Source organism: Lissotriton vulgaris, unplaced genomic scaffold (genome assembly GCF_964263255.1).
Source record: "Lissotriton vulgaris unplaced genomic scaffold, aLisVul1.2 SCAFFOLD_1320, whole genome shotgun sequence".
In the NCBI taxonomy this organism is placed as follows: Eukaryota; Metazoa; Chordata; class Amphibia; order Caudata; family Salamandridae; genus Lissotriton; species Lissotriton vulgaris.
The window spans coordinates 508,346-532,709 of NW_028242523.1; the positions used below are offsets into that span (position 1 = coordinate 508,346).

General features: G+C 48.4%; 1 protein-coding gene across 1 annotated transcript in view; it reads left to right on the forward strand.

The window, feature by feature from the left end:
• Positions 1-24,364, forward strand: part of LOC147668937 (actin-binding LIM protein 3-like) — a gene marked incomplete at its 3' end in the record, with an annotated part of 333,512 nt that overhangs the window by 167,892 nt on the left and 141,256 nt on the right. The window contains exon 2 of the mRNA XM_086948335.1: positions 4,416-4,559. Coding sequence (XP_086804461.1) covers positions 4,416-4,559 — 144 coding nt within the window. The remainder of the gene's footprint in view (positions 1-4,415; positions 4,560-24,364) is intronic.

A 24,364-nucleotide genomic window follows, 5' to 3' on the forward strand; every position in this document is an offset into this window, starting at 1 on the left:
CTGCCAGGGCTGCTTTGGGTTTCCAGTCCAGCCCTGGGTTAGAGGGAAAAGGTAGAGCAGAGACAGAGATCCTGTAAGTATAGAAGAACAGCCTGAGACTGTGAGGTCATGCAGAGGGCTCGTGCGGGGTGGCGGGAGGCCAGGAGGGCGCGAGGAAGGCACAGTGAACCTGGGGCTAATCTATTCATGTCGAGGTTTTCCATATTGCGCATCACTGCAGGGGACAATGTATCACAGCGTGTGACAACATGACATTTCAAAGCAGCACATGGTGCAGGTCAGGTTAGCCTGTCACAGCGTGCAGTAATACAGCGTCATGCAGACATTTCCACCTCAAACTAAACACGCTGCAAACACGTGTGGCCATGTATTTATTTTATTTAATGCCTGCTGAGCACGCCTTTGGGCCGCATGCGGCATGAGCTCCGGGTGGCCGGATATACTGTTTCTGAGATCCGGGGCACAGAAGAGGAACATAACGGGGCTGTCTAAGGATGGTGTGCATCTGTTTTACCAAAAAAAGCAAAACAAAAAAAAAAACGATTGGAAATATAAATAAATAAAAAAATCACTGCAAATATTATTATTAAAGAAAACATAAAAGCAGACTTTGGCCCACCAGCCACGACTCTGATCTGGACTACTTTCTAGGTGGACGTGCACACGTCTAAGAGCAAAATGCTGTCACTCTCGGTGAAGAAAATAAATGACCAAAAGGGGCGGACATGTTGCCCGATGATGTAGGCTAAGCTGGCCAGAAGCCAAATGTGAATGGCGCTTGAATTCACCAATGGCCCTAGAGAGTTCTGTGTGGTTATTATACATGAAAAATATGAGGCTGGTTACACAGGTACAGCCGACTCTGCGCCAAATTAAAGAGGGGGACAAATGGCACAAAGAACAAAGAGAAGGGGAAACAAGGTAAATAAAGGAGTGAGGGGCAGTGAAACAAGCCTAGGCATAGCCAATAGTTGTGCAGTTGGACGCCATCTTTTTGGCATTCTCAATGCTTGTTTGCTTTGTCATGGTTTTGGTAAAACTGTATTTTTGGAGGACCTGTAGGCCCTCAGTGTTATAAACAAAAACATAGGTAAAAGTAAAAAAATTTTGGGATCTAAAATAGCATGCAGTCTGATGGTAGTCGCTGGCGTTGAATTGAATGGCTTGGCATGTGGATGCGCTCTTTTTGATAAAGAAGAACGCCATCACTCACAGCGAAGTTAGCCTATGGCTGAAGTGGGCTCACACTCTGCTCTCTGCTGATATGGGCAGAAGAAAAAATGTGAATGGCACGACAACAGGCCAATGGGTGAAGAGAGCTGAAGGAAAAATGTGAATGGCACGACAACAGGCCAATGGATGAAGAGAGCTGAAGAAAAACATAAACGACACAACAGCGCAACATTAAACATTAAAACCCATATTAGGAAGGGAATAAATTGAAGGGATAAGGAACACAAATCAAGAAGTATAAAAAGAGAACAGACATATTTCAGAGTTAAAAAACAAGTTAATGGGGTACGTTTGAGTGAGAGCTTAATGACGAAAATACACTCAAAATTCACTTTTAGAGGACTCCTGGGTTTAACTATTTTAGTGCAGGGGATGCAGTGGCATCCAGCCCTGGCATGTGAGTGGTTCACTGTGCCCAGTAAAGGTTGTCTTTCAATGTTCAGCCATGTGGCAGCTTATATTCCTTTCTTGCACAAGGGACCATAGTAAACTTGCTAAACACTGGTTTCAGTATTGATAAAGGGGTTTAAGAGATGCTGCTACAGTGTGCCACTGACCACCTCTTATTGATTATTATTAATAATCCCTTATTATATCTGTAAATTGGGACCATCTGTGTGGTCAGGCACCACATTGTGCAGAAAGGGGCCAGTATTGCATTCTATACCACTGTTGTGATGAGTTCATTTAATGTATTGCTGCTGCCAGATTGACAGCAACTAGTGGCGGCTCAAAAATGTTCAACTAGAGGCGAGGGTAAAGGCAGGTACATATGTGCACATGCATATCCACTCACAAGCTCACACACATACATGCACCCACCGATCCGCAAGCAAACTCACTCACCCCATTCATTCACAAGAGCACATCCTCAGACTCACCATTCACAAGTACATACATGCACACACTTACCCACACCCATCCACATGTGTTCAAATGCACATACATTCATACACACGCACCCAAACATTCAAAAAGAACTCCCCAGGCCCACGGCAGTGATGGCGCAGGACTAGGAGATGACAATAGTGCACAAAGGCACCAAAAGGAACTAGAGGGTTGGGGAGGTAAGGCAAAAAGAGAAGATCCTGCCATCTTCTTTCATTGGCTAACCTTGTCATGGGTCCGCCAATGAGAGGTGGACCTTCAGAGGGAGGTGGGGTTAGTGAGATGCGCTGACCCTCACCCAGCGTCATTGTTTGACATTCAGCCTTGGGCTTTTCAGGGCCTAAACCTGAAGCACCCAGCACTGATTGTTGATGATACTTCTTCTTGGTAGGAGGTGGAGGAGCTCATGAAGTAACTTCCCTCAGGGCTGTGTAATCTTCCGCCCAACAATGCTTGGTTCATGCTGCCAGGTGCCTGCACATTAAGCATGTAAAGCGTCAGGCTGCCTGACCCTGACATGGTCAGAGTCTGTCAGGCTGAGATTTGCTCATCCAGAGAGACTCTCATAATGCTTTGGAAAACTGAGCGGTGCAGAGCCTCACCACCCGTAATGTGAGGCTGCGGCTCAAAGAACACATATAGCCGCTATAGCTGCAGGAAACTGCAGCTATAGCAGCGATAATGGGCTTGATAATATGCCCTTGTGAATTCCCATAGCAGCCCAGGTTCTGGTGTTAACCTGGGCTTCTATGGAAATTCACAAGGGCATATTATCAAGCCCATTATCGCCGCTTTAGTGGCAGTTTCCTGCCGATAAAAGTGGCGATAATGTATCGCCCTTTCTTGATAATATGGCCCACATTCTTGGTGTTGTCTGTTCTTGTACAACGGATTTCTCTCTAATGGCCCAAAACATGGTGTAATTGAAACAATGCTGCTCATTTCAATGTGTGAACATGCGTTTCATTTGTGAGCCCCTCCTCATTATTCTCCCTTTCCAAATGAAATATGAATGTCTGTGTTTTCTGTGAACTTTGAAGCAGAGTGTTTGTGTCCCTGCATTGGCCTTGTTCCAAAGGATGTGGCGAAATGGCTGGCAGGTGGCCCATGCATGAGAAATTGATTTTGTGCCGACAGCTGTGAAGCATCCCAGAATGCATCAGTACCATTGATAATTTCAGCAGGGAGTGCAACTGAGTATTTGTGTTTATTTCAGATAAGATTTGGGGGTTCCGGCTTGATTCTAGGAACATTTAAGAGCGTCACTGTATAAAGATGAAGTAACGGCCTATGTGTGTTAAGTGAAAGAATAGAAAAGCTGTTCCCAGGTCTCTCTTTGCACATAGACACACAGAGCAGTGAGGATCTGGGTACAAGATGAGCTGATATAAAGTAGTACACATCTGGGAAATAAAAGAAAGGAGGGGTTTATTGACTTTGCGACAGAGTTGAGCCATGCTGCGTCTGGGACAGGAACATTGGCACATTGGCTTGCTTACTCTGGGACGAGGACAGGAATGCGAAGGGACACTGGGACGGAGGCAGTGACTGTGGAACAGGAACACACCATGACTGGCACAGAGACACGCACAATTTAGGAGTAGGGAACCACTGTGAAAAAGCCACTGATTCTGGGGGTAGGGAGCCGTTGGGTCAGAGACACAGATTTGGGTTTGGGAACTCACATAAACATGTGCCGCAGCAGTCCAGGAATGCCGGTGCATGTGCACAAGTGCACTCCTGTTCAGACAGGAATGCACCAGTGATCAGGCAAAATGGCGTCCCTCAGAGTCAATGAATAAAGTGGGTTGACCCATCGCCCAAAGCAGTGCATATGTTGTGGTGGGTGTAAGCAAAACGTGAACGATAATTGAAGAGATCAATAGATGAAGAAGGCAGGTCAATCGCCCCTGCATGCATGTCTATAAGTATATATTTTATCATCATTTTAAGTGAAAAAGAGGTTTGTGTGATAGCTAAGGTGACTCTAGGTCATACCTACAAATTGGAGGATTTACTTACAGTCCAGTGTCTTAGATATACCAGTATGACAACGGCGGACTTAATCATATGTCAGGAGCCCATGACACATGGCTAACTCTGCCGCAGCAACTCCTAGATTTCAGATGGGAAGACCGCTCAGGAAATCTCCAAAAATCCTGTAGGTCATCTGCCCCTGCATGGAAGTGTTATTTATTTTTCTAATTAATGCAACCAGCAACGTTTTTGAAGTTGGACAGTAAATGTTATCGTGCTGCCTTCATTGCTAACCTCAAGTCTCCCCTTCTTGCCAGCAGTGCCCTACCAGCAGAACTCGTACGGCCCCAGCAGCGGCTCCTCCAGTGCCATCCAGTGCTTCCGATGTCACGACACCTGCAAGGGCGAAGTGGTGCGCGTGCAAACCAACCACTTCCACATCAAGTGCTTCACCTGCCAAGGTAAGAGGACGCAAGCTGATGACACGCCACTGCTCTTACATCACCGCTGTCATTAATTTAATGTCAAGTACTGCTCCACCTGAACAGCACATTACAATAACTCTCAAAGACGCAGCTACTGAGACGGTCTAATGTGACCAACCATGGTTCCTGTGTCCCTCAGGACTTCTTTACTGTTCTGCACTGAGCGCTGTCAGGTCCTCTGTTTATATACACATATGCTAAATCTAAATCCAGTGTTTGTGAAGCATAAACTACATATCCCTAAGGTTCTAAAGGTGATGGGGGTGTTGGGGGGAGATTAAGTAAGCTATTGCCCAGAGTCACATGGTGCAGAGCTGAGCTGCCGACGGCCATCAAACCGTAAGCCCTGTGCTCCGGCGCCCCACCTCTCCCATGCCATGGTCCCCTCACCCAGTGGTTTCGCTTCATGTCTCTGGCTGTAGTGAAGTCCTGGTCAACACTATACAAATTCTCAAATGAATATAATTAAAATTCACAGCTCCTTCTTTTTTTTTATTTCAAAGATTTTTATTGAGAAATGTTATAATACAATACAGTGGTAATACAAGGGCGATACAGGTATAATAGTTGGTGCCTTTGTGGTTACATTAGGCGTACGTCTGGATAGGCTGGTCTTGGTGGTTAGGAGTTTCTGTAAGGCCCCAAGGGAGAAGAGGAAAAGAGTGGAGAGAAAGGGGGAGAGAGAGGGTGGGGGGGGGGGGCTCACAGCTCCTCCTTAATAGGTGTGGCGGTGCCATGTTGCAGTTGGGTATCACTGATGTTGGTGTACTGATGTGTGCGCTGAGCATGGAAAGAGTAGGCACGGGAAAAGTGGCACGAAATCTATGCAAAAGGAACCAAGTAACCCTATTATAGCAAGGCCCTTGTGGTGCAACGGATTGTAGCTTACACTCTCTACTGACTGCAAGGTGTCTTTGTTTTGATTGGTTTATAACCTGAATGTAGGGTGATGCGAGGTGTGGAAGCTGCTGTGTTATCGTGATACAGTGTTTTTAATTTTAGACGGAAAATCGCAGCTGATGGCATCCTCTGTTTCTGGAGATATATAGAGCAGAAAGAGGGACTGACCAGAAAAGGCATTGGCAAAGCCAAAAGTCTAGACTCGGCAATCAAGCGAGTTTGAAAACATAAGTAATGTTGTGGGCATCTGATCCCTTTTTTTAGGTCTCGCCTGTCGATGCGCATGCGCATCGAACAAGCGAGACTATGGGGGCTTATCCACTCTTTATCCACTGCAAGGAATCGTGGCGATTCCTTGCAGTGCCCGTGACTTTTAAGCTCAATGCGCATGCGCATTGAGCTTATAAGCGCGTGCACGTCCGTCTTGTTTTACCCGCTCCGCCCCCTCCCCTTCCCGCCGTGTCGCATTTCTCCTCCCCCCTCCCCTCTCCTCCGTCCGTCTTGTTTGTTTAATTTAACCCGCTCCGCCCCCTCCCCTTCCCGCCGTGTCGCATTTCTCCTCCCCCCTCCCCTCTCTTCCCTCCGTCTCGTTTGTTTAATTTAACCCGCTCCGCCCCCTCCCCTTCCCGCCGTGTCGCATTTCTCCTCCCCCCTCCCCTCTCTTCCCTCCGTCTCGTTTGTTTATTTTACCCGCTCCGCCCCCTCCCCTGCCCGCCGTGTCGCATTTTTTTTTATTCGAAGCCTAGTTCAGACTATCGAGGTTCCTGCCATTGTGCCGAGGACCGGAGCCGCACACCGTTGCAACCTCCACGAGACTCCTAAGAGGTAAGCCCTTATCATCATGCTGAGCGCACCCTTGTGCTCCCCATGCCTTCTACCTTTCAATGGTAAAGGATGGCACCGCTGACACAACCTACACCCTTTCCCACTCCCCAGCTCCAACAGCAAGAAACCGCTAATCAGCGAGGTTAAGCTGCCCTACCAGCCACTCCGAGCAAATACGAACCATGGAACCACTTCCAAGGACCGCACTGAGCAAAGAAAAGGTAATGCTCAACCCTTGGCTATTCACATTCTTTTCTGACGCCATATGCCCGGCAACCAGCCCTGACATTCATCACTTTCTTTCAAAAGGAATGACGCAGCGCTCTATACACCTTAATCATTCGGATTCAAGCAATATTTCGCTTGAACTAGGGTAAGGCAGTCCATTTACGAAGTTCCGCCTATTCGTTCACTTTACCCTGCCGCCTTGCAAACTTCTCTTCCCACGTCTCGCCACTAAATTAATTGACCCTCCGCACACACTCGATCACCCCCATAAATCCATTAGAACATAAGTATCACCTTCTTGAACACTTGTGAAAACACTTGCACAGTATACCTCGCCACGAATAACACAAAGCTAGCAGTTTTCCTGACATGCACAAGTGCTATCTAGGAGCACACATCCCACAGGTGGCACGAGTACCCGACTCCAACATTGTTTTAACTTATGTTGTCTACAAATATGGTGGCACTTGATCCCTACACCAGTTGTTGACATATTGAAATGCAACTATTACAGTAATTCTGACAGGTCGCTGTTGTCTGTTTTTCCTCCCCCCTTTTTCCTGTTCCTTATACCAACAGGCTCCAACGATAGACACCAGGCAATTGTATTTAAATTAGTCCTGATGATGATCCCCCTTATCTAGGAGCTAGGGATCGAAACGTCGACTGTTCTAAAACAATGCCACAAACTGACCATTGAGTGACATTATTGTGGACATTGTTTGGCAAAGCTTGCTTTACTAGATTTCAAGTGCAAGCCACCGTGGCTCCAGTTATTGCCTGATATTTTGTATGTTTTGCACTACTTAGTTCGTTCAGCTGTTTTGTAACTGAACAATTCTTGCCCCCTTTTGTTTGGAAAAAAAAAGTTTAGAATACAGTTATCTCGCACCGTCTTTAACTGAGTTCTTGCATTGCCTTACTTCTGGGGCACTTTAAAATAGAATTAATGGATGACTCCCAGGGTAGAAACTATATTCATTTTGCCTTCTGGTTTGATGAGCATTCTTTGCAGAGATGGCGTACTTACTCCTGCCTAGCGCCAATGTGACATGTCTGGGAGCACTATTTCGAATTACTGATTCGATTCCCTCTGTTCCAACCCAGCTTCACCTCCTTCGGAGGGCCCAACAAGTAGGGTTGAGTTTGACATAGTAAGGGGCCTTGTAAAGCTCCAGTACGCTTTATAGAAATATAATCTTCGCAGGGCCTGATACACTTTCTCTGACTGTCGCAACTATTCACCCATTTATCTACACCCGCTGCATACTTCCTGTAAGACAACTGGAGTTCAGTTTTCGAGTGAATGCTGGGCTCACATTGGCAGGTGATCTTCCTCACTCTCACTCATCCTCACTCACCCTCAACCCCTCACCCTCACTCACCCTCACCCTCACCCTCACTCACCCTCAACCCCTCACCCTCACTCACTCACCCTCAACCCCTCACCCTCAACCCCTCACTCACCCTCACTCTCACTCATCCTCACTCAACCACCCTCAACCTCACTCACCCTCAACCCCTCACACTCACTCACCCTCAACCCCTCACCCTCACTCACTCACCCTCAACCCCTCACCCTCAAACCCTCACCCTCACTCACCCACCCTCAACCCCTCACCCTCACTCACCCTCAACCACTCACCCTCACTCACTCACCCTCACCCTCACTCACCCTCCCTCCCCCTCGACCCCTCCCCCTCAAACCCTCACTCACCCTCAACCCCTCACCCTCAACCCCTCACTCACCCTCAACCCCTCACCCTCACTCACCCTCACTCACCCTCAACCCCTCACCCTCACTCACTCACCCTCAACCCCTCACCCTCAACCCCTCACTCACCCTCACTCTCACTCAGCCTCAACTACTCCCCCTCACCCTCACTCACCCAAAACCCCTCACCCTCACTCACCCTCACCCTCACTCACCCTCAACACCTCACTCACCCTCACCCACCTTCACTCACCCTCAACACCTCACCCTCAACCCCTCACCCTCACTCACCCTCACTCACCCTCACTCACCCTCAACCCCTCACCCTCACTCACCCTCACTCACCCTCACCCTCACTCACCCTCACCCTCACACAGTGCAATAGTTCTCAGACCATTTCAGTTAGAGCTTTTAGAAATGTTTATGGCTTTTTTTATTTGTAATACTTTAGCATTGGCTACAGGAAACAAAAATGCTAAACATTTAAAAAAAAAACCATAAACAATTCTAAAAACACTAACTCTAATGGTGCGAGACCTATTGCATTTCCAATGCTTGTTATCTCTCTTTCCCCCATCTGCCCTCTTCCTCCCTGTAGCTGCACGACACACCCGTATTTCCCTTTTCTACTACACTCAGCCATCTTCTCCCTTCTAAAATGCTTTATCCTTCTCTGGTTTTCTTGCTCTTTGTATTTTCTTCTCTTTTCTTTCTCTCTCTTCCCCCCCCCCCCCCCATCTATGCCTCTATTTTTTCCGATGTAATCTCAGACACACCCTCTCCCCGTTCCCTTCTCATCCGTTTCTCTTTTCCCCCCTTTCCGTCCATCCCCGCCTCTATCTTCAGTCTTTCCTTCCCATTCTCTTTTTGCCCTGTCTCCGCGCCTCTCTGTGGTCTAACCCCCCTCCCCCGGCCCTGCATGGTTTCTCCCGCTCACACGTGAGCCCCATTGGTCCGTGGGTGGGCTCCCGGCCACTTTCATGTACTGCCGCACATCCACACGGGTGCTAATTAAATTAGCGCGGGAGTCGGTTTATCGCCGTATAAATAATGTGCAGCGCGTCCTCGGAGCGCGAGGCCAAACCATAAAGCCTTTTATGATGTTAATCTCGTTTGCTTTTTACCGTGTGTTCGATGAGATTAAACGAGCAGGGGGAGGTACCTGGCGGCGCGCCATGGCAGGAGCCGGCCCTCCGAGCGGGGTGCAGGCTCGGCGGAGCACGGCCGATACTTTACCAACTCTCGGCCCACTTAGAGCCGGTGCCTGGAGCTGCCAGCCTGGACCCAAAGAACCGCGGCTTCACCTCGCGTGGGCCCAGGCCCGGGGAGGCTGCAGCTGGAGGGGTTCACACTGTTGACGACCTCCTGAGCTGCCTTGAAGAAATCTCTCATTCCAGGTGCCTGTTCGGGCTATTTCCTTGAAGCTGTGTGGAAATCATGTTTTCTTTCATTTTCTCAGCCTGCTTCAATTACCTCTCTCCAACTCCCCCTTCCTTCTCCAACATGTCCCGTCCCTCCCGGGGACTCTCGCCTGCAGTGTAGCATCAGAGGAGGCGATTGAGGTGAGGGGACAAGGTGCACACGGTGATCACAGGCTGGTCACTGGTTTAATGCGTTCATCTTGGACCTGACCTATGAGGACAAAAGGCCCACCCACTTGTATCACCAATGGGAATGGGCAGATGATGAAGGATTAGGACTGGCACCGAATATAGATACTTTCGGCAGTGGAGCTGTCTGAGGAAAGGCCGGTCCTGCCTGCTAGTCTCTGTACCCTAAAAGCTGCCGCGCAGCTTGCCTGCAACTTGTTGGGTTCTCACTCGGACCTGGAGCCTGGCCTGGTAGGAACCCATCAGCACCTTTGGAAGTAGATGAGGGCCCGCAGAAAGCTCTCTGTGCCTCGCCGCTAGTTCGGGACCTTGGTTCAGCTCTGGAGGAGAGATGATGGTGAGCTAAGGTCAGGTCTGGAGGAGAGATGATGGTGAGCTAGGGTCAGCTCTGGAGGAGAGATGATGGTGAGCTGGGGTCAGCTCTGGAGGAGAGATGATGGTGAGCTTGGTTCAGCTCTGGAGGAGAGATGATGGTGAGCTGGGGTCAGCTCTGGAGGAGAGATGATGGTGAGCTTGGTTCAGCTCTGGAGGAGAGATGATGGTGAGCTGGGGTCAGCTCTGGAGGAGAGATGATGGTGAGCTGGGGTCAGCTCTGGAGGAGAGATGATGGTGAGCTGGCGTCAGCTCTGGAGGAGAGATGATGGTGAGCTTGGTTCAGCTCTGGAGGAGAGATGATGGTGAACTGGGGTCAGCTCTGGAGGAGAGATGATGGTGAGCTTGGTTCAGCTCTGGAGGAGAGATGATGGTGAGCTGGGGTCAGCTCTGGAGGAGAGATGATGGTGAGCTTGGTTCAGCTTTGGAGGAGAGATGATGGTGAGCTGGGGTCAGCTCTGGAGGAGAGATGATGGTGAGCTTGGTTCAGCTCTGGAGGAGAGATGATGGTGAGCTGGGGTCAGCTCTGGAGGAGAGATGATGGTGAGCTAAGGTCAGCTCTAGAGGAGAGATGATGGTGAACTGGGGTCAGCTCTGGAGGAGAGATGATGGTGAGCTGGGGTCAGCTCTGGAGGAGAGATGATGGTGAGCTGGGGTCAGCTCTGGAGGAGAGATGATGGTGAGCTAAGGTCAGCTCTGGAGGAGAGATGATGGTGAGCTTGGTTCAGCTCTGGAGGAGAGATGATGGTGAGCTGGGGTAAGCTCTGGAGGAGAGATGATGGTGAGCTAGGATCTGCTCTGGAGGAGAGATGATGGTGAGCTAAGGTCAGCTCTGGAGGAGAGTCGATGGTGAGCTGGGGTCAGCTCTGGAGGAGAGATGATGGTGAGCTGGGGTCAGCTCTGGAGGAGAGATGATGGTGCCCTCACAGCCGCAGCATGGCCTGGCCAGGATCAGCTGGTGCCTTCAGGGGAGCAGCAGGGCCTGTCACAGACATGTTTGTATGCAGTACTTTTAATGGTCCGGTACTGTCACTAATTTTGAGAGGGAGAGTACCTGCACTTCTCAGGAGACTTGCTACACTTTTATTTGGATAGTACCGGCACTTCTCAGAAACAAGCAGGCGCTCTGGTACAGAGTACCTGCACTTCTATTTTTCAATTTCAAGCTCTGTTCATACCCTTTAAGCTGAAGCGTGGGTAGCAGTGAGAGATGGACTCCACCAGACTAGGGCATATTCTAGGAGAGCTAACAGTGCCATCGGAACCGCAGCAGATCCGGGCACAGAGGTGCCAGGGACTCCTAGCTGGGCATGGCGGGCGAGTCAGCGAGCTGACAGCCAGCACAAATGATTCCTCCCAAGGACGTCAGAAGTGATGTCATGCACAGTCCTAGGACCATTATCCGTCCCGCCATAGTGAGGGCAATTAGTACCCTGTATTGGACTTTGGGAATTGTTAATGCCCGCAAAGGAGGGTAAAGGATACTTGGTAAATTGCTTGGTCATCATCAGTGCTTGCATGGCTGGAATAGAAATGTTCCCATTCAGGGCTACTTTTAGCAGTACCCAGAGTGCTGGGTCAAGGCATGCCAGGGACCGTGTCAGAGGCTTTACGAGTATTTACAGAGCAGTGCTAAGAGATGCCATTCACAGGGCTGGTGGCATTAAGAGGGCCTTTAGGCATTGGCCGGATTATCGTGGCACAATATGGCGAGCTTTATCAGTACCAAGAGAACTGTCAAAAGTATTTTATTTATCACATAACAAAATAAAAAAAAACATCACTATCATTTTAAGTAGTCCAAAGGCTCAAAGCCGTTCTTAGCTTCCCTCTGCTACCTGAGCCAGGTGCCTGAATTGCTTAATACCAATGGTGCCCGGTCCATCCCACACAATGCTTCCGTCTTCCAGCAGCATGCACTGCTTGTCTCCTAGGTTCGCTCTTGCAAGTTCTTTTTCATTACTTATTTCTCCCTTTGATAATATCTTCATGTTCTCGCTTCCTGATGCTTTCTCCACCTTCTGCATTTCTTTCCCTTTCTCTGGGCCAATGTCTGACAATTAAAACTAAGTGCCAGTCCACATAAATCAGTGCTTCTGGCCACCGCATACAGCCATCAGCACAAATTAATTACTTGGCTACATTTTGCACAATATTTTGGGCTTTATCCGTACCCACGGAGGTTGGCCATGCTATTGCTAGATGGATGTATAAATGAATCATTTATAGAGCACCAACATGCATCAGAAGGCTTTTTGGGGCTTCTGACACTATTTGTATACTCAAGACTGGCAGAAGGTCAGGCAGAAATCTTGCTGCATTCTCACTTCTCATAGCATTGAAACTAAAGGGTCCTCTTATGATGGCCCCTCCGTTATTTTTGAAGTGCCCAATAACTCATCAAGCATGGAAGAAGGTTCATTGCTTTTACTGCACTGCAATAAATGCGCCTTGTTCATTCCATTTTAAAACTTCTAAACAAAATAAAATGTCTTGCTGGTTGCTGGCTCAATAGCAATGTACATCAAGACAAAATTGTACAGATAGCACATCTGCAGATTGCTGAAGAGAGGAGTGTTCGGCTCTTGGGTCAGAACCCCACCGGAAGCGAATCACTCCTATATGTTTCGAAGTGAAATTAACCCCAATATACCTCTACCATTGTTACATGCTCGTCTATAAACAAATCTCTAACTGTGCATCAATAGTGGATATAATTTGGCCAAGTCTCCAGCATCTGTCTTCTGATTGGCCAAGAGGGATGCTTGTTTCACTGTAAGCGTGTTTTTACCATGCCCCCTAATCTAAGCATCATGTTATACATTGGCTCTGCTCTTTAAGTACTTTTCTTTGTACCACGGTGATGAAGTGTACTTAGAGAGATGACCATTTTAATTCTGTGACCACCACAAAAATAGCAAAAAGCAAGAAAAGGAACAAAAGGGGAGGGGTATGCTAGCAGGTTTATACGCTTCTGCTGATGCATGCACATGTCCACGTCAAAATGCATGTGCGTGCCTAAATATTGACACCTTTGTCGAAGCAGCCGCGCCACTATGGCCTTTTTTTGGGATGTTCTTCACCACCGTATCAGTACAAAACATTTAGTTTTTTACTGGTGATGTTAGCATCGCCAAAAATCATTGCAAAACTAATAGATCCCAAAGGCGAGGCCTATTAGGCTTTGCAATGCTTGTTCCGTTATGATATTAAAGAAGGCTTCTCCAGTACCCCTGCCGCTGTTCTTCTCTTATTCAATAGTGCTGCAGTCCCACATCCCTCTTTGTCTTAATCCTCCCACATGCAGCATCACTGCATGCTGCTCACTCATCAGCACCCTGACATGTGATGAGCAGATGCCCGTGAGCTAGGCACGAGTTTCCCAGCGGCACAATGCAAGCAGTATGAGCTTGTTCAAAGTGATGCACTGAACGGCACGCTATGGGAGTGGTCTGGAACAAGCTTTTTACTTTAAGAAAATAAAAAATACTTCTATACACAAACAGCACATGCAATAAAGATAAACACAGTGAAAATCAAAGCTCTATGTCACAGTCACTTCCTTTCTTAAGGTCCTGTATTTGCCATTTTTTAGCATACACCAAATGAAATGCATTGTGGTATTGTGATCAAATGTGGCTGGAAATATCCACTAAAGACTCATGAACGGCATCAAAGTGCTCATGAGAGGATTGGTGCATGATCGTGGAGCCCATAAATAATTGGCCTGTTAGGAAACCAATAAGAGCGAAGCAGCCTCGGTACAAAAGAATACGGCGAGAAAGTGATTTCATGCGATGGCATTGATAAAGAGAAGGTGTAGTCAAAACGCGTCTGCCGATCACAATTGAATGGAAATTTTGACACGCTGAGTGCTCTTGGTTCCTTCCTTTGGGACATTGGTGAGAAATATGTATATATATTCCACTCAAAAAACGAAGGTTACAGGGACATTATAGATTAAAAATGGAAAACAAAAAAAACCTAATAAAATTCAAACAAAGAAACCAACGGTTACAGAGACGTTATAGTTAGGCTCAGGTTTCACTTGTATAAAACCAGAGTAATTCAGCAGTTATCATTAGCTGAGCTAACTTTAACTCGCGTCCCCGCAATACACTGCTTATGACCTCACATATTACATCACTCATGACATGGTCAGTGACATCACTGATGACATCTCAAATGACATCACTGATGATGTGAAACCTGAGCCTAACTATACCATTTCTGTAACCTTTGTTTTTTTCAGTGAATTTCTACGTTTTTTTTTAAATTCCATTTCCTAACTATAACGTCCCTAAAGAGCCCTCTCATGGATTAATCCTTGGCATGCAAAGTGGATGCAGTCACTGGAGTCTGCACATGAAGGGTGCAGGATCACCAGGATCTCTGTATTCAAATGATGTTAAAACTTAAAATCATAGTAACATTGTACCACCCCCTCCCCCCAAAAGAAGGTAAGATTTCCTAGCTCTAGGGGTGATCTACAGCCGCTCTCTTTGAAATTGTATATTGCTGTGTACTTTTTCCACTCTGCAGCTCCAGGGACATGGATAAGGGTAAACAGAGGTCGAAGGCTGCGTGATCGGAGGGACACACTTTCCCTACTTTTTGTGTAAATACAACTGTCCCAGGAGAGGTAATTCTGACAGCTGAAATGCTTCAGATGAAGTGCAGTGGGGGCTCCTCCACTAAGGCGGATGAGCGTTGCCCCACTGCTCTATGAGCAGTTCAAAAAGGAAAAAAATTATAATAACGCAATGTTATTATCATTTTATTATTCCGTACTGGCTCAGTTTCAGGTGGGAGCGGGGTGGGGCTGGGCTGTCCAGAGAGGAGGTCGGCACTCTCTTAGGCGCACATGACGGTTTGTCCTTTGTTCTTGGGCCTGCCAAACAGTCATGCACATTTACCATGTTCTCCACCCGGCTGTATTGCACAGCCTGTGTGAAGAACATGCACAGGCTCCCAGTCCCTGTCTGAGCGACGAACTATGGCGCTCGGACCAATCACAACACTGTTGTCATGCTGCTGACAGTAGCGTTGTGATTGGCTAGGAGAGCCTGGGAGCTTGTGTGCTTCCTGCTTCTGGAGTCAGTGAACCAAAGAGTACTGAGAGGCGTCAGCTGGCCTGCAGGTGAGTATTTTTTCAGCCCCCTCTATGCCACCCCCTTTAAGTAGCAGCCACCATTGATGAAATGTAAGGCTGAATAGGCAGTCTCCTGTGCTGTGAATCTAAAGGCGGGAAGGGACCTAAATAAGATAACAAGCCTTCTTGCCAGGATGCCTGCTTGCCTGAAAGAACCATAAAATGTGCACAACTGAATATTCTGTAAATGTAAAGGGTGCTTGGAAGCCAGGATTGACTTTAATTGGTGGAATCACCTGAAGCTTCCTTATAACACAGAATTATTATTTTTCAGTGGCAATGCAAGGGAGTTACCAGCTGAGCTGTGAAATCTGTGCTTTTAAGGGAGAGTTATATAAATAAAATTGCACTACATATGGTCAGATATTACTAAAATCTGAGTTTTGGAGATACCTTTTTATCCTAAACCTTTTTGTGCATGTTGTAGTAGCCTATCTTATACTGTGTGTGATGCAAGTTTAAAATAATGACTTACATATTCACAGTGCTTTCTGTCGCAGGCTTGGACCTTGTAGGACTAGAAATACACATCACTGTTCTCTGTTGCACCAACCACGATTCAATTCTGTGGTTCTCTGGTTACATACTGAGACATCTGCAGCGCATTAACTAATAGATGTTTCATAATGTACTATTGTTCTTTCCCCACTGATTAGCTTAACTTGAATTTAGCAGTAGCTGCTCTCTAGCAGGTGGCTTCACTTTGGGATCGCCCCGATCTCAGAGCCCCACTCTTGATCTCAATTCTTGTAAATGGAGGCTCCCTAAGCACAAGTCAAGTCAAGTCAAGTCATAACATTTATATAGCGCACTACATACCCAGAGGGTTTCAAGGCGCTTAGGAAGGGGAGGAGGATTATTTGTCAAATATCCACGTTTTAAGCTGCTTTCTGAAGGCTAGGTGATTCTGGTTGAGGCGAAGGTAAGCGGGGAGTGAGTTCCATGTTTTGGCAGCCAGGTATGAGAAGGATCTGCCTCCCATGGTGGTCTTGTTGATGCGAGGTACAGTGGCGAGGGCTTGGCTGGAGGAGCGAAGTTGGCGGGAGGGGGTGTAGAAGGACAGTCGGGAGTTGAGGCAATCTGGTCCGATGTCGTAGAGTGATTTGTGTGCGTGGGTAAGTAGTCGGAAAGTAATCCTCTTATTAACGGGTAGCCAGTGGAGGTCTTAAAGGTGGCCAGAGATGTGTTCGTTGCGTGGGATGTCTAATATGAGCCTGGCTGAGGCGTTTTGGATTCGTTGTAGTTTCTTCTGGAGTTTAGCGGTGGTACCTGCGTAGAGGGTGTTTCCGTAGTCCAGTCGGCTCGTGACTAGAGCGTGGGTGACTGTTTTCCTTGTTTCGGTGGGGATCCAGCGAAATGTTTTTCTGAGCATGCGAAGAATGTTAAAGCAGGAGGAGGATACGGCGCTGACTTGTCTGTTCATTGAGAGTGAAGAATCCAGGATGACGCCAAGGTTCCGTGCGTGGTCTGTCGGGATGGGTGCATTTCCGAGGGCTTCCGGCCACCAGGAGTCGTCCCATGCAGAGGGGGATTTACCTAAGATGAGGACTTCTGTTTTGTCTGAGTTCAGTTTCAGACGGCTTTGTTTCATCCATTCGGCGACTTCTTTCATTCCTTCGTGTAGGTTAGTTTTGGCGGTGCTGGGGTCCTTGGTGAGAGATAGGATCAATTGAGTGTCATCCGCGTAAGAGATGATGTTGAGGTTGTGTTGGCGGGCAATGGCCGCGAGGGGGCTCATGTATACGTTGAAGAGGGTGGGACTGAGTGAGGATCCTTGTGGTACGCCGCAGATGATTTCAGAGGCCTCGGACTTGAATGGTGGGAGGCGGACTCTCTGGGTTCTTCCGGTGAGGAACGAGGTGATCCATTCCAGTGCCTTTCCTTGGATTCCGATGTTTCTGAGGCGTTGTAGAAGGGTGCTGTGGCAGACTGTGTCGAAGGCTGCAGAGAGGTCGAGGAGGATGAGGGCGACTGTGTCTCCATTGTCCAGTAGTGTTCGAATGTCGTCTGTTGCTGCGATGAGGGCGGTCTCAGTGCTGTGTTTGGCTCGGAAGCCAGATTGTGAGGGGTCGAGTGATTTGTTGGCTTCGAGGAAGGCGGCGAGCTGGTTGTTGACGGCTTTCTCGATGACTTTGGCCGGGAATGGAAGAAGCGAGATGGGGCGGTAGTTTTTGAGTTCGGTGGGGTCTGCTGTTGGTTTTTTCAGAAGGGCGGTGAGTTCAGCGTGTTTCCAGTCTTCTGGGAAGGTAGCGGAGTTGAAGGAGCAGTTGATGACGTCTCGGAGGTGCGGAGCTATGACGGAGTCTGCTTTGTTGAAGATGTGGTGAGGGCATGGGTCTGTGGGGGATCCAGAGTGGATGGAATTCATCAGGCGGATGGTGTCCTCAGTGGAGATTGGGTTCCAGGCGTTAAGGGTGTTAACGGGGGGAAGATGGTCAGCTGATGGTAGGGTGGGTTGGCTTCCGGGTTGGTTGTCAAAGCTGTTGTGGATGTCAGCAATCTTGTTGTGGAAAAAAGAGGCTAGGGAATCGCAGAGGGCTTGAGAGGGGGTGATGTCGTTGGAGTTGGCCGAGGGGTTGGAAAATTCCTTGACGATGTTGAAAAGTTCCTTGCTGTTGTGGGCGTTGTTGTCAAGTCGATCCTTGAATGCTGTTTTCTTGGCTTTTCGGATCAGTTGGTGGTGAGTACGGATGGCGCTTTTGAAGGCGTCCTTGTTGCTGGTGGATGGGTCTTTTTTCCAGGCCTTTTCAAGGGAGCGGCACAGTTTCTTGGACTTCTTGAGATCATCGTTGAACCATGAGGCCTTCTTGTTGCCAAGTTTGTGTTGACGTTTTTTCAGTGGTGCTAAGGTGTCGGCGGTGTTGGATAACCAAAGGGTGAGGTTGGAGGCGGCTTCGTTGGCGTTAGAAGATAGGGTTGGGGAGGTTTGAAGGAGTGATGTGGAGATCTGCTCCGTGGTGATTTTGTTCCAGTTTCTTTGTAGAGTTGGTTGGAGGTGGATGATGGGTTTCGGCTTGTTGTAGGTGAAGTGAACGCAGCTGTGGTCAGTCCAGAGGAGATCCGTAGTGTGGCTGAAGGAGACATGGTTGCTGGAGGTGAAGATGGGGTCGAGTGTGTGACCTGCGATGTGGGTGGGGGAAGTGACCAGTTGTTTAAGTCCGAGGTTGGCGAGGTTGTCCAAGAGGGTGGCGGTGTTGTGGTCGTTGATCTTTTCAAGATGAAAGTTGAGGTCTCCCAGAAGGATATAGTCTTTGGAGGGGAGCGCGTGTGGAGTGATGAAGTCCGTGATGTCTTCACTGAATTTTGCGCGGGGTCCTGGTGGTCTGTAGAGGAGGGTGCCTCTGAGTGTGGTCTTGGGGTCGATGTGGATCTGGAAGTGAAGGTGTTCGGAGTTAGCGAGGTTGGCGTCAGAGCTGGTTGAGATGCGGATTGATTTCTTATGGACGATAGCGATTCCACCTCCTGTATGGTCGGTGCGGTCCTTGCGTGTGATCTTATAGTCATCAGGGATAGCGATGGCGATGTCAGGGGCGGAGGAAGCGTTCATCCATGTTTCCGTTAGGAAGGCGACGTCAGGAGAGATGGTGTCTAGTAGGTTCCAAAGGTCAATGGCGTGCCTGTGGACCGAGCGGGTGTTGAGAAGGATGCATTCTAGGTGGTTGGGGTCTGGAATCTGTGGTGTGGTCGTGGCGGAGATGTTGTTGGTGCCGCTGAATTTGCAGGAGTAGCAAGAGAAAGGTCCATGGGTGCGTCCAGGAGCGGCTTGGACGCAGTTGGGGGCGCGACCGGGGTTAAGGGCTAGGAGGGTGGCGGCATCGTAGGTAATGCGGGAGGGCTGGGCAGCGCGAGGGGCAGGGGGTATGGCGCTGGGCGCGGTCCAGGCGCGGACGGGCGTAGACGGGCTTACCTTTGGCGCACCTTCGGCGCGGATTGGACGCGGTCGCTGCGCGTGAACGCTGCGCGCGGGAACTACTGTCATATATGGATGGTGGAGGGGGAGGGGCGAGGGCGGCTCAGCTGGGAGGCGTGGCGGGCTCAGGGGAACACAACAACAGCACTAAATGGAGGGGAGGTCAGAGCAGGGCGCCGGGGGAAATCACACACAACAATGCAATTCAAGCAATCTAAGCGCTGTGGGATAATAGCGCTATGAAATAACGAAGCTTACAAACAATTCGAGCTATGCAAATAATACAGCTTGGTTAAAAAGCGCTATGCAGATAACTCTAATACAACTTGGTTACAAAGCGCTATGCAGATAACTCTATTTGGTTCCAATGCAGCAATACAATACCACGCTGTGAGGAGCAGCGAGGGGAGCGATCACTCAAGGCTGGAGCAGCGAGTGAATCACAGCGCTGAGAGGTTTGGGGAATGCTTTTTAGTGCTTGTGGGAGGGCGGCTCAGCTGGGAGGCGTGGCGGGCTCAGGGGAACACAACAACAGCACTAACAAAATGGAGGGGAGGTCAGAGCAGGGCGCCGGGGGAAATCACACACAACAATGCAATTCAAGCAATCTAAGCGCTGTGGGATAATAGCGCTATGAAATAACGAAGCTTACAAACAATTCGAGCTATGCAAATAATACAGCTTGGTTAAAAAGCGCTATGCAGATAACTCTAATACAACTTGGTTACAAAGCGCTATGCAGATAACTCTATTTGGTTCCAATGCAGCAATACAATACCACGCTGTGAGGAGCAGCGAGGGGAGCGATCACTCAAGGCTGGAGCAGCGAGTGAATCACAGCGCTGAGAGGTTTGGGGAATGCTTTTTAGTGCTTGTGGGAGGGCGGCTCAGCTGGGAGGCGTGGCGGGCTCAGGGGAACACAACAACAGCACTAACAAAATGGAGGGGAGGTCAGAGCAGGGCGCCGGGGGAAATCACACACAACAATGCAATTCAAGCAATCTAAGCGCTGTGGGATAATAGCGCTATGAAATAACGAAGCTTACAAACAATTCGAGCTATGCAAATAATACAGCTTGGTTAAAAAGCGCTATGCAGATAACTCTAATACAACTTGGTTACAAAGCGCTATGCAGATAACTCTATTTGGTTCCAATGCAGCAATACAATACCACGCTGTGAGGAGCAGCGAGGGGAGCGATCACTCAAGGCTGGAGCAGCGAGTGAATCACAGCGCTGAGAGGTTTGGGGAATGCTTTTTAGTGCTTGTGGGAGGGCGGCTCAGCTGGGAGGCGTGGCGGGCTCAGGGGAACACAACAACAGCACTAACAAAATGGAGGGGAGGTCAGAGCAGGGCGCCGGGGGAAATCACACACAACAATGCAATTCAAGCAATCTAAGCGCTGTGGGATAATAGCGCTATGAAATAACGAAGCTTACAAACAATTCGAGCTATGCAAATAATACAGCTTGGTTAAAAAGCGCTATGCAGATAACTCTAATACAACTTGGTTACAAAGCGCTATGCAGATAACTCTATTTGGTTCCAATGCAGCAATACAATACCACGCTGTGAGGAGCAGCGAGGGGAGCGATCACTCAAGGCTGGAGCAGCGAGTGAATCACAGCGCTGAGAGGTTTGGGGAATGCTTTTTAGTGCTTGTGGGAGGGCGGCTCAGCTGGGAGGCGTGGCGGGCTCAGGGGAACACAACAACAGCACTAACAAAATGGAGGGGAGGTCAGAGCAGGGCGCCGGGGGAAATCACACACAACAATGTAATTCAAGCAATCTAAGCGCTGTGGGATAATAGCGCTATGAAATAACGAAGCTTACAAACAATTCGAGCTATGCAAATAATACAGCTTGGTTAAAAAGCGCTATGCAGATAACTCTAATACAACTTGGTTACAAAGCGCTATGCAGATAACTCTATTTGGTTCCAATGCATCAACCAAGATAGAAATGGAAACCTAGAGAATGGTCATTCAAAAATAACATACATCGGCTCATTGTGCTCTTGAGTCATGCAGGAGTCATTACCGCCCCCGTTTTATGTAGCGCCAAGCGCCAATTTGGCAGAAAGGCATTAGAACACGTTACATGACCACCAGATTACATTACACCAGGTCAGTTTATTTTTTAAGAAAGGAGGAGATTTGTCCAGAATCACAGGATGGTGATCTGACGCCAGGACTCGGATCTGGGGTTTCAGCTCCAAAGTCGGAAGCTCCTCCTCCCTAGATGGTGTTTATGGTAAATATAGTATATAAACCCATTCACTACAGTTATGTGGGCACTAATTTTACAACGAAGGACCCTAGTGTAAATTGTGCAGAAAGTGCAGTAAGCCTATTCAATTAATCAGCATTTTTAAAGCGCAACACAGTCACCCCTAGGGGTATCTGGGCCCTGTGTCTCTGACGAAGAGCCAGGTCTTGAGTCTCTTTTTGAAGTCTGCCAGTGAGGAGACTGTGGGGGGCTGGAGGGGAGGGTCATTCTTGAGCTTGGCAGTGATGTAGCAGAAGGAGTGGCCACAGCTGTGATAGATGCAAGGTGTGTACACGAGGGCGAGTGAAGAAGAGTGCAGGAGTCTGGAGGATTGGTGGAAGTTCAGTCGATGGTTGATGTAATTAATCGATGTAGGTTTTCTAGATGTGTGCAGGTACAAAAAAAGAATGTAACTTTAGAGCTGGTATATATTCCTTACAACAGCCATCATTCTATATGTATAGCACATGTTAAACATTCGTGATGTTAGAAAATAGGTCTAAATTGCCAATATGCACGAGCAGAATACACAGGCAATTACGCAGAATGTGCGTTGTGTTTGAGTTACACACTCATGGACGTGAAACAGCAAGACTTGGGGGCAGATTTACAATAACTGGCGCATCCCTGCATATCAGCAGGGATGCGCCAGTTATTGTGCCCCGCAGCTCCGCCACCATGGATGCGCCGCAATTACAATGCGGCGCACAATGGGGCAAAAACGGCACAGATGCGTCACGCATCTGTGCCGTAAAAGCGGCGCATTGCTGGAGTTGCGTCGCAAGCGCGACGCAGCTCCAGCAATGTTCTGGGGCCCTATCTCCACAATGCTGCGTCAATCCTTACGCCTGCTTCAAGCAGGCGCAGGGTTTTGACGCAGCATGGGCCTAAAAGTGACTGAGTGAAATCTTGAAGATTTCACCCAGCCACTTTTGGGAAGCGTTCCTGCACCGGAACGCTCCCCCTGCAATGGTACGCCTCCTTCTGGCGCAGTACTTTACAACGTGACGCATCTGGGAGATGTGTCACGTTGTAAATATCCCGCACCATGGTGCATCTTTTGCGCCGCCACTGCGTCACAAAAGTGACGCAACGGCGGCGTAAAAGAGGCGCAAGGGGCTTGTAAATCTGCCCCTTAGTAACTGAAACATATGGAATGCCCTAACATTCCATATGCCTCACATGTGATGTGTTTTTTTGCCCAGTCTTTTGTGCACCGCCCGCTTTGAACCTTCTCTGATCTGACACAGCCAGAAACTGACAGGTATGCTGGGCTTTTCCTGCCAGCTTCTTGTTCTCTCAGCAGTCCTTGGACCTTGTGATCATCCCTCGGCTCTGAGACATCAGTGATCCTCTGTGGGAAGTGGCAGCTTTGTGTTTGTTCATCCTTGAGGCAGCATTCGGAGGAGAATCTTGTTAACCACAAATCTAGGGGGTAACGCAGGCCCCTGCGGTGCGGGAGGGGACGGGGGGGGGGGGGGGGCTTGCCAGCACCCGGAACAAGGCAAGTATTGCGCCACCTGTGGACCGTTAGCACTTCCTGGCGCAATATTTTAAAAGAAAAAAATTAGTAGTATGATTTTTTTTGTGTGAACATTTTGAGCCCGGGTCAACCACCCCTCCCACCCCACCCCCTGCCCAGACTACCACGCTCTGCCACTGGGGGGCAGTCCTTCATGGGGCACCCAATGCGCCAGGGGGTCCCATTCTGGGTGTGATATAGAAGACTCAGGGAACCCTCATCACATTCTGCGGAGGGGTGGGGGGCATCATTTTGCGTTGCAACACCACAAAAATGCTAGGTTACTCTACACACAGAAGTGGCCTTGGTCTTCTTTCCAGGCCCAAGAGCCTGTTTTAATCTCCAGTCTCTATCCACTGACCCTGAACGTGATTGCTCGTTGCCCACGTTTATTCTCCTGTGGAGAAGCTGTGGGGCAGCCCGCTACGAAATCTCGGGCAGTTCATTAAAAAACTAAGAGTTGGAGAATGTGCAGCTGGAATCAGCGAGTGCTTCTTTGTTTTGTAATTTCCTGCTGAGTTGGAATAGTTTTCAATGCAAAATTCTGTAAATTAATGTACACGATTATGATATTATGAATAGGGTTAATTTGTAATCTGAGCAGAATTATTTGACTCAAAGTGCGCAGCATTCTTCAACATACAATTAATTAATTTAAACAATATCTGGTATATTTAACGTAAAAATGCAGAAAGAGATAAAAAAAAGTCTGTTAAAATGTGAACTCCATTTTTCAGGAGGAACAACACCCTGCAGCATACATTTGTATCTTTTTGCGTCGAGGTGCCGGCTTCTCCAGTGCTTAATTTAAGCCAGTTGTTTCCAGTGCTCAGCACCAGTATTTAACTGTCAACACCCACGCTTATCACAGTGTGCCACATGGTAACACTGTCTGTCTAATTTACAGATGAGCGCAAGAAATGTTGTTTATTAATTAAATATGCATTAAAAATGGCTATTACCAGCTGCCCAAGCCATTCTTACAGCTTTGGGGGCCTGGAATTGTCAGAATCATCACACTTGAAGAAGTGTGATGCTTAGTAGTTGTGCTGGTACTGTCATTGACAGAGAAATGGGTAGTGCAAGTTGCAGAGGGCTCCTGATAAGAGCCCTGGCACTTGTTTTTTACAAATTAAGCACTGGTGGTTCTCTGGAAAATATGTGCAGCCCGTGGCGGCTCCTCTTCTAAGGAGGAGGAGCGTCGCCCCACTGCTTTGCAGCAGTGAAATAAAGGAAAAATAAAATAATAATAACTTGAGGTTGTTATCATTGAATTTTT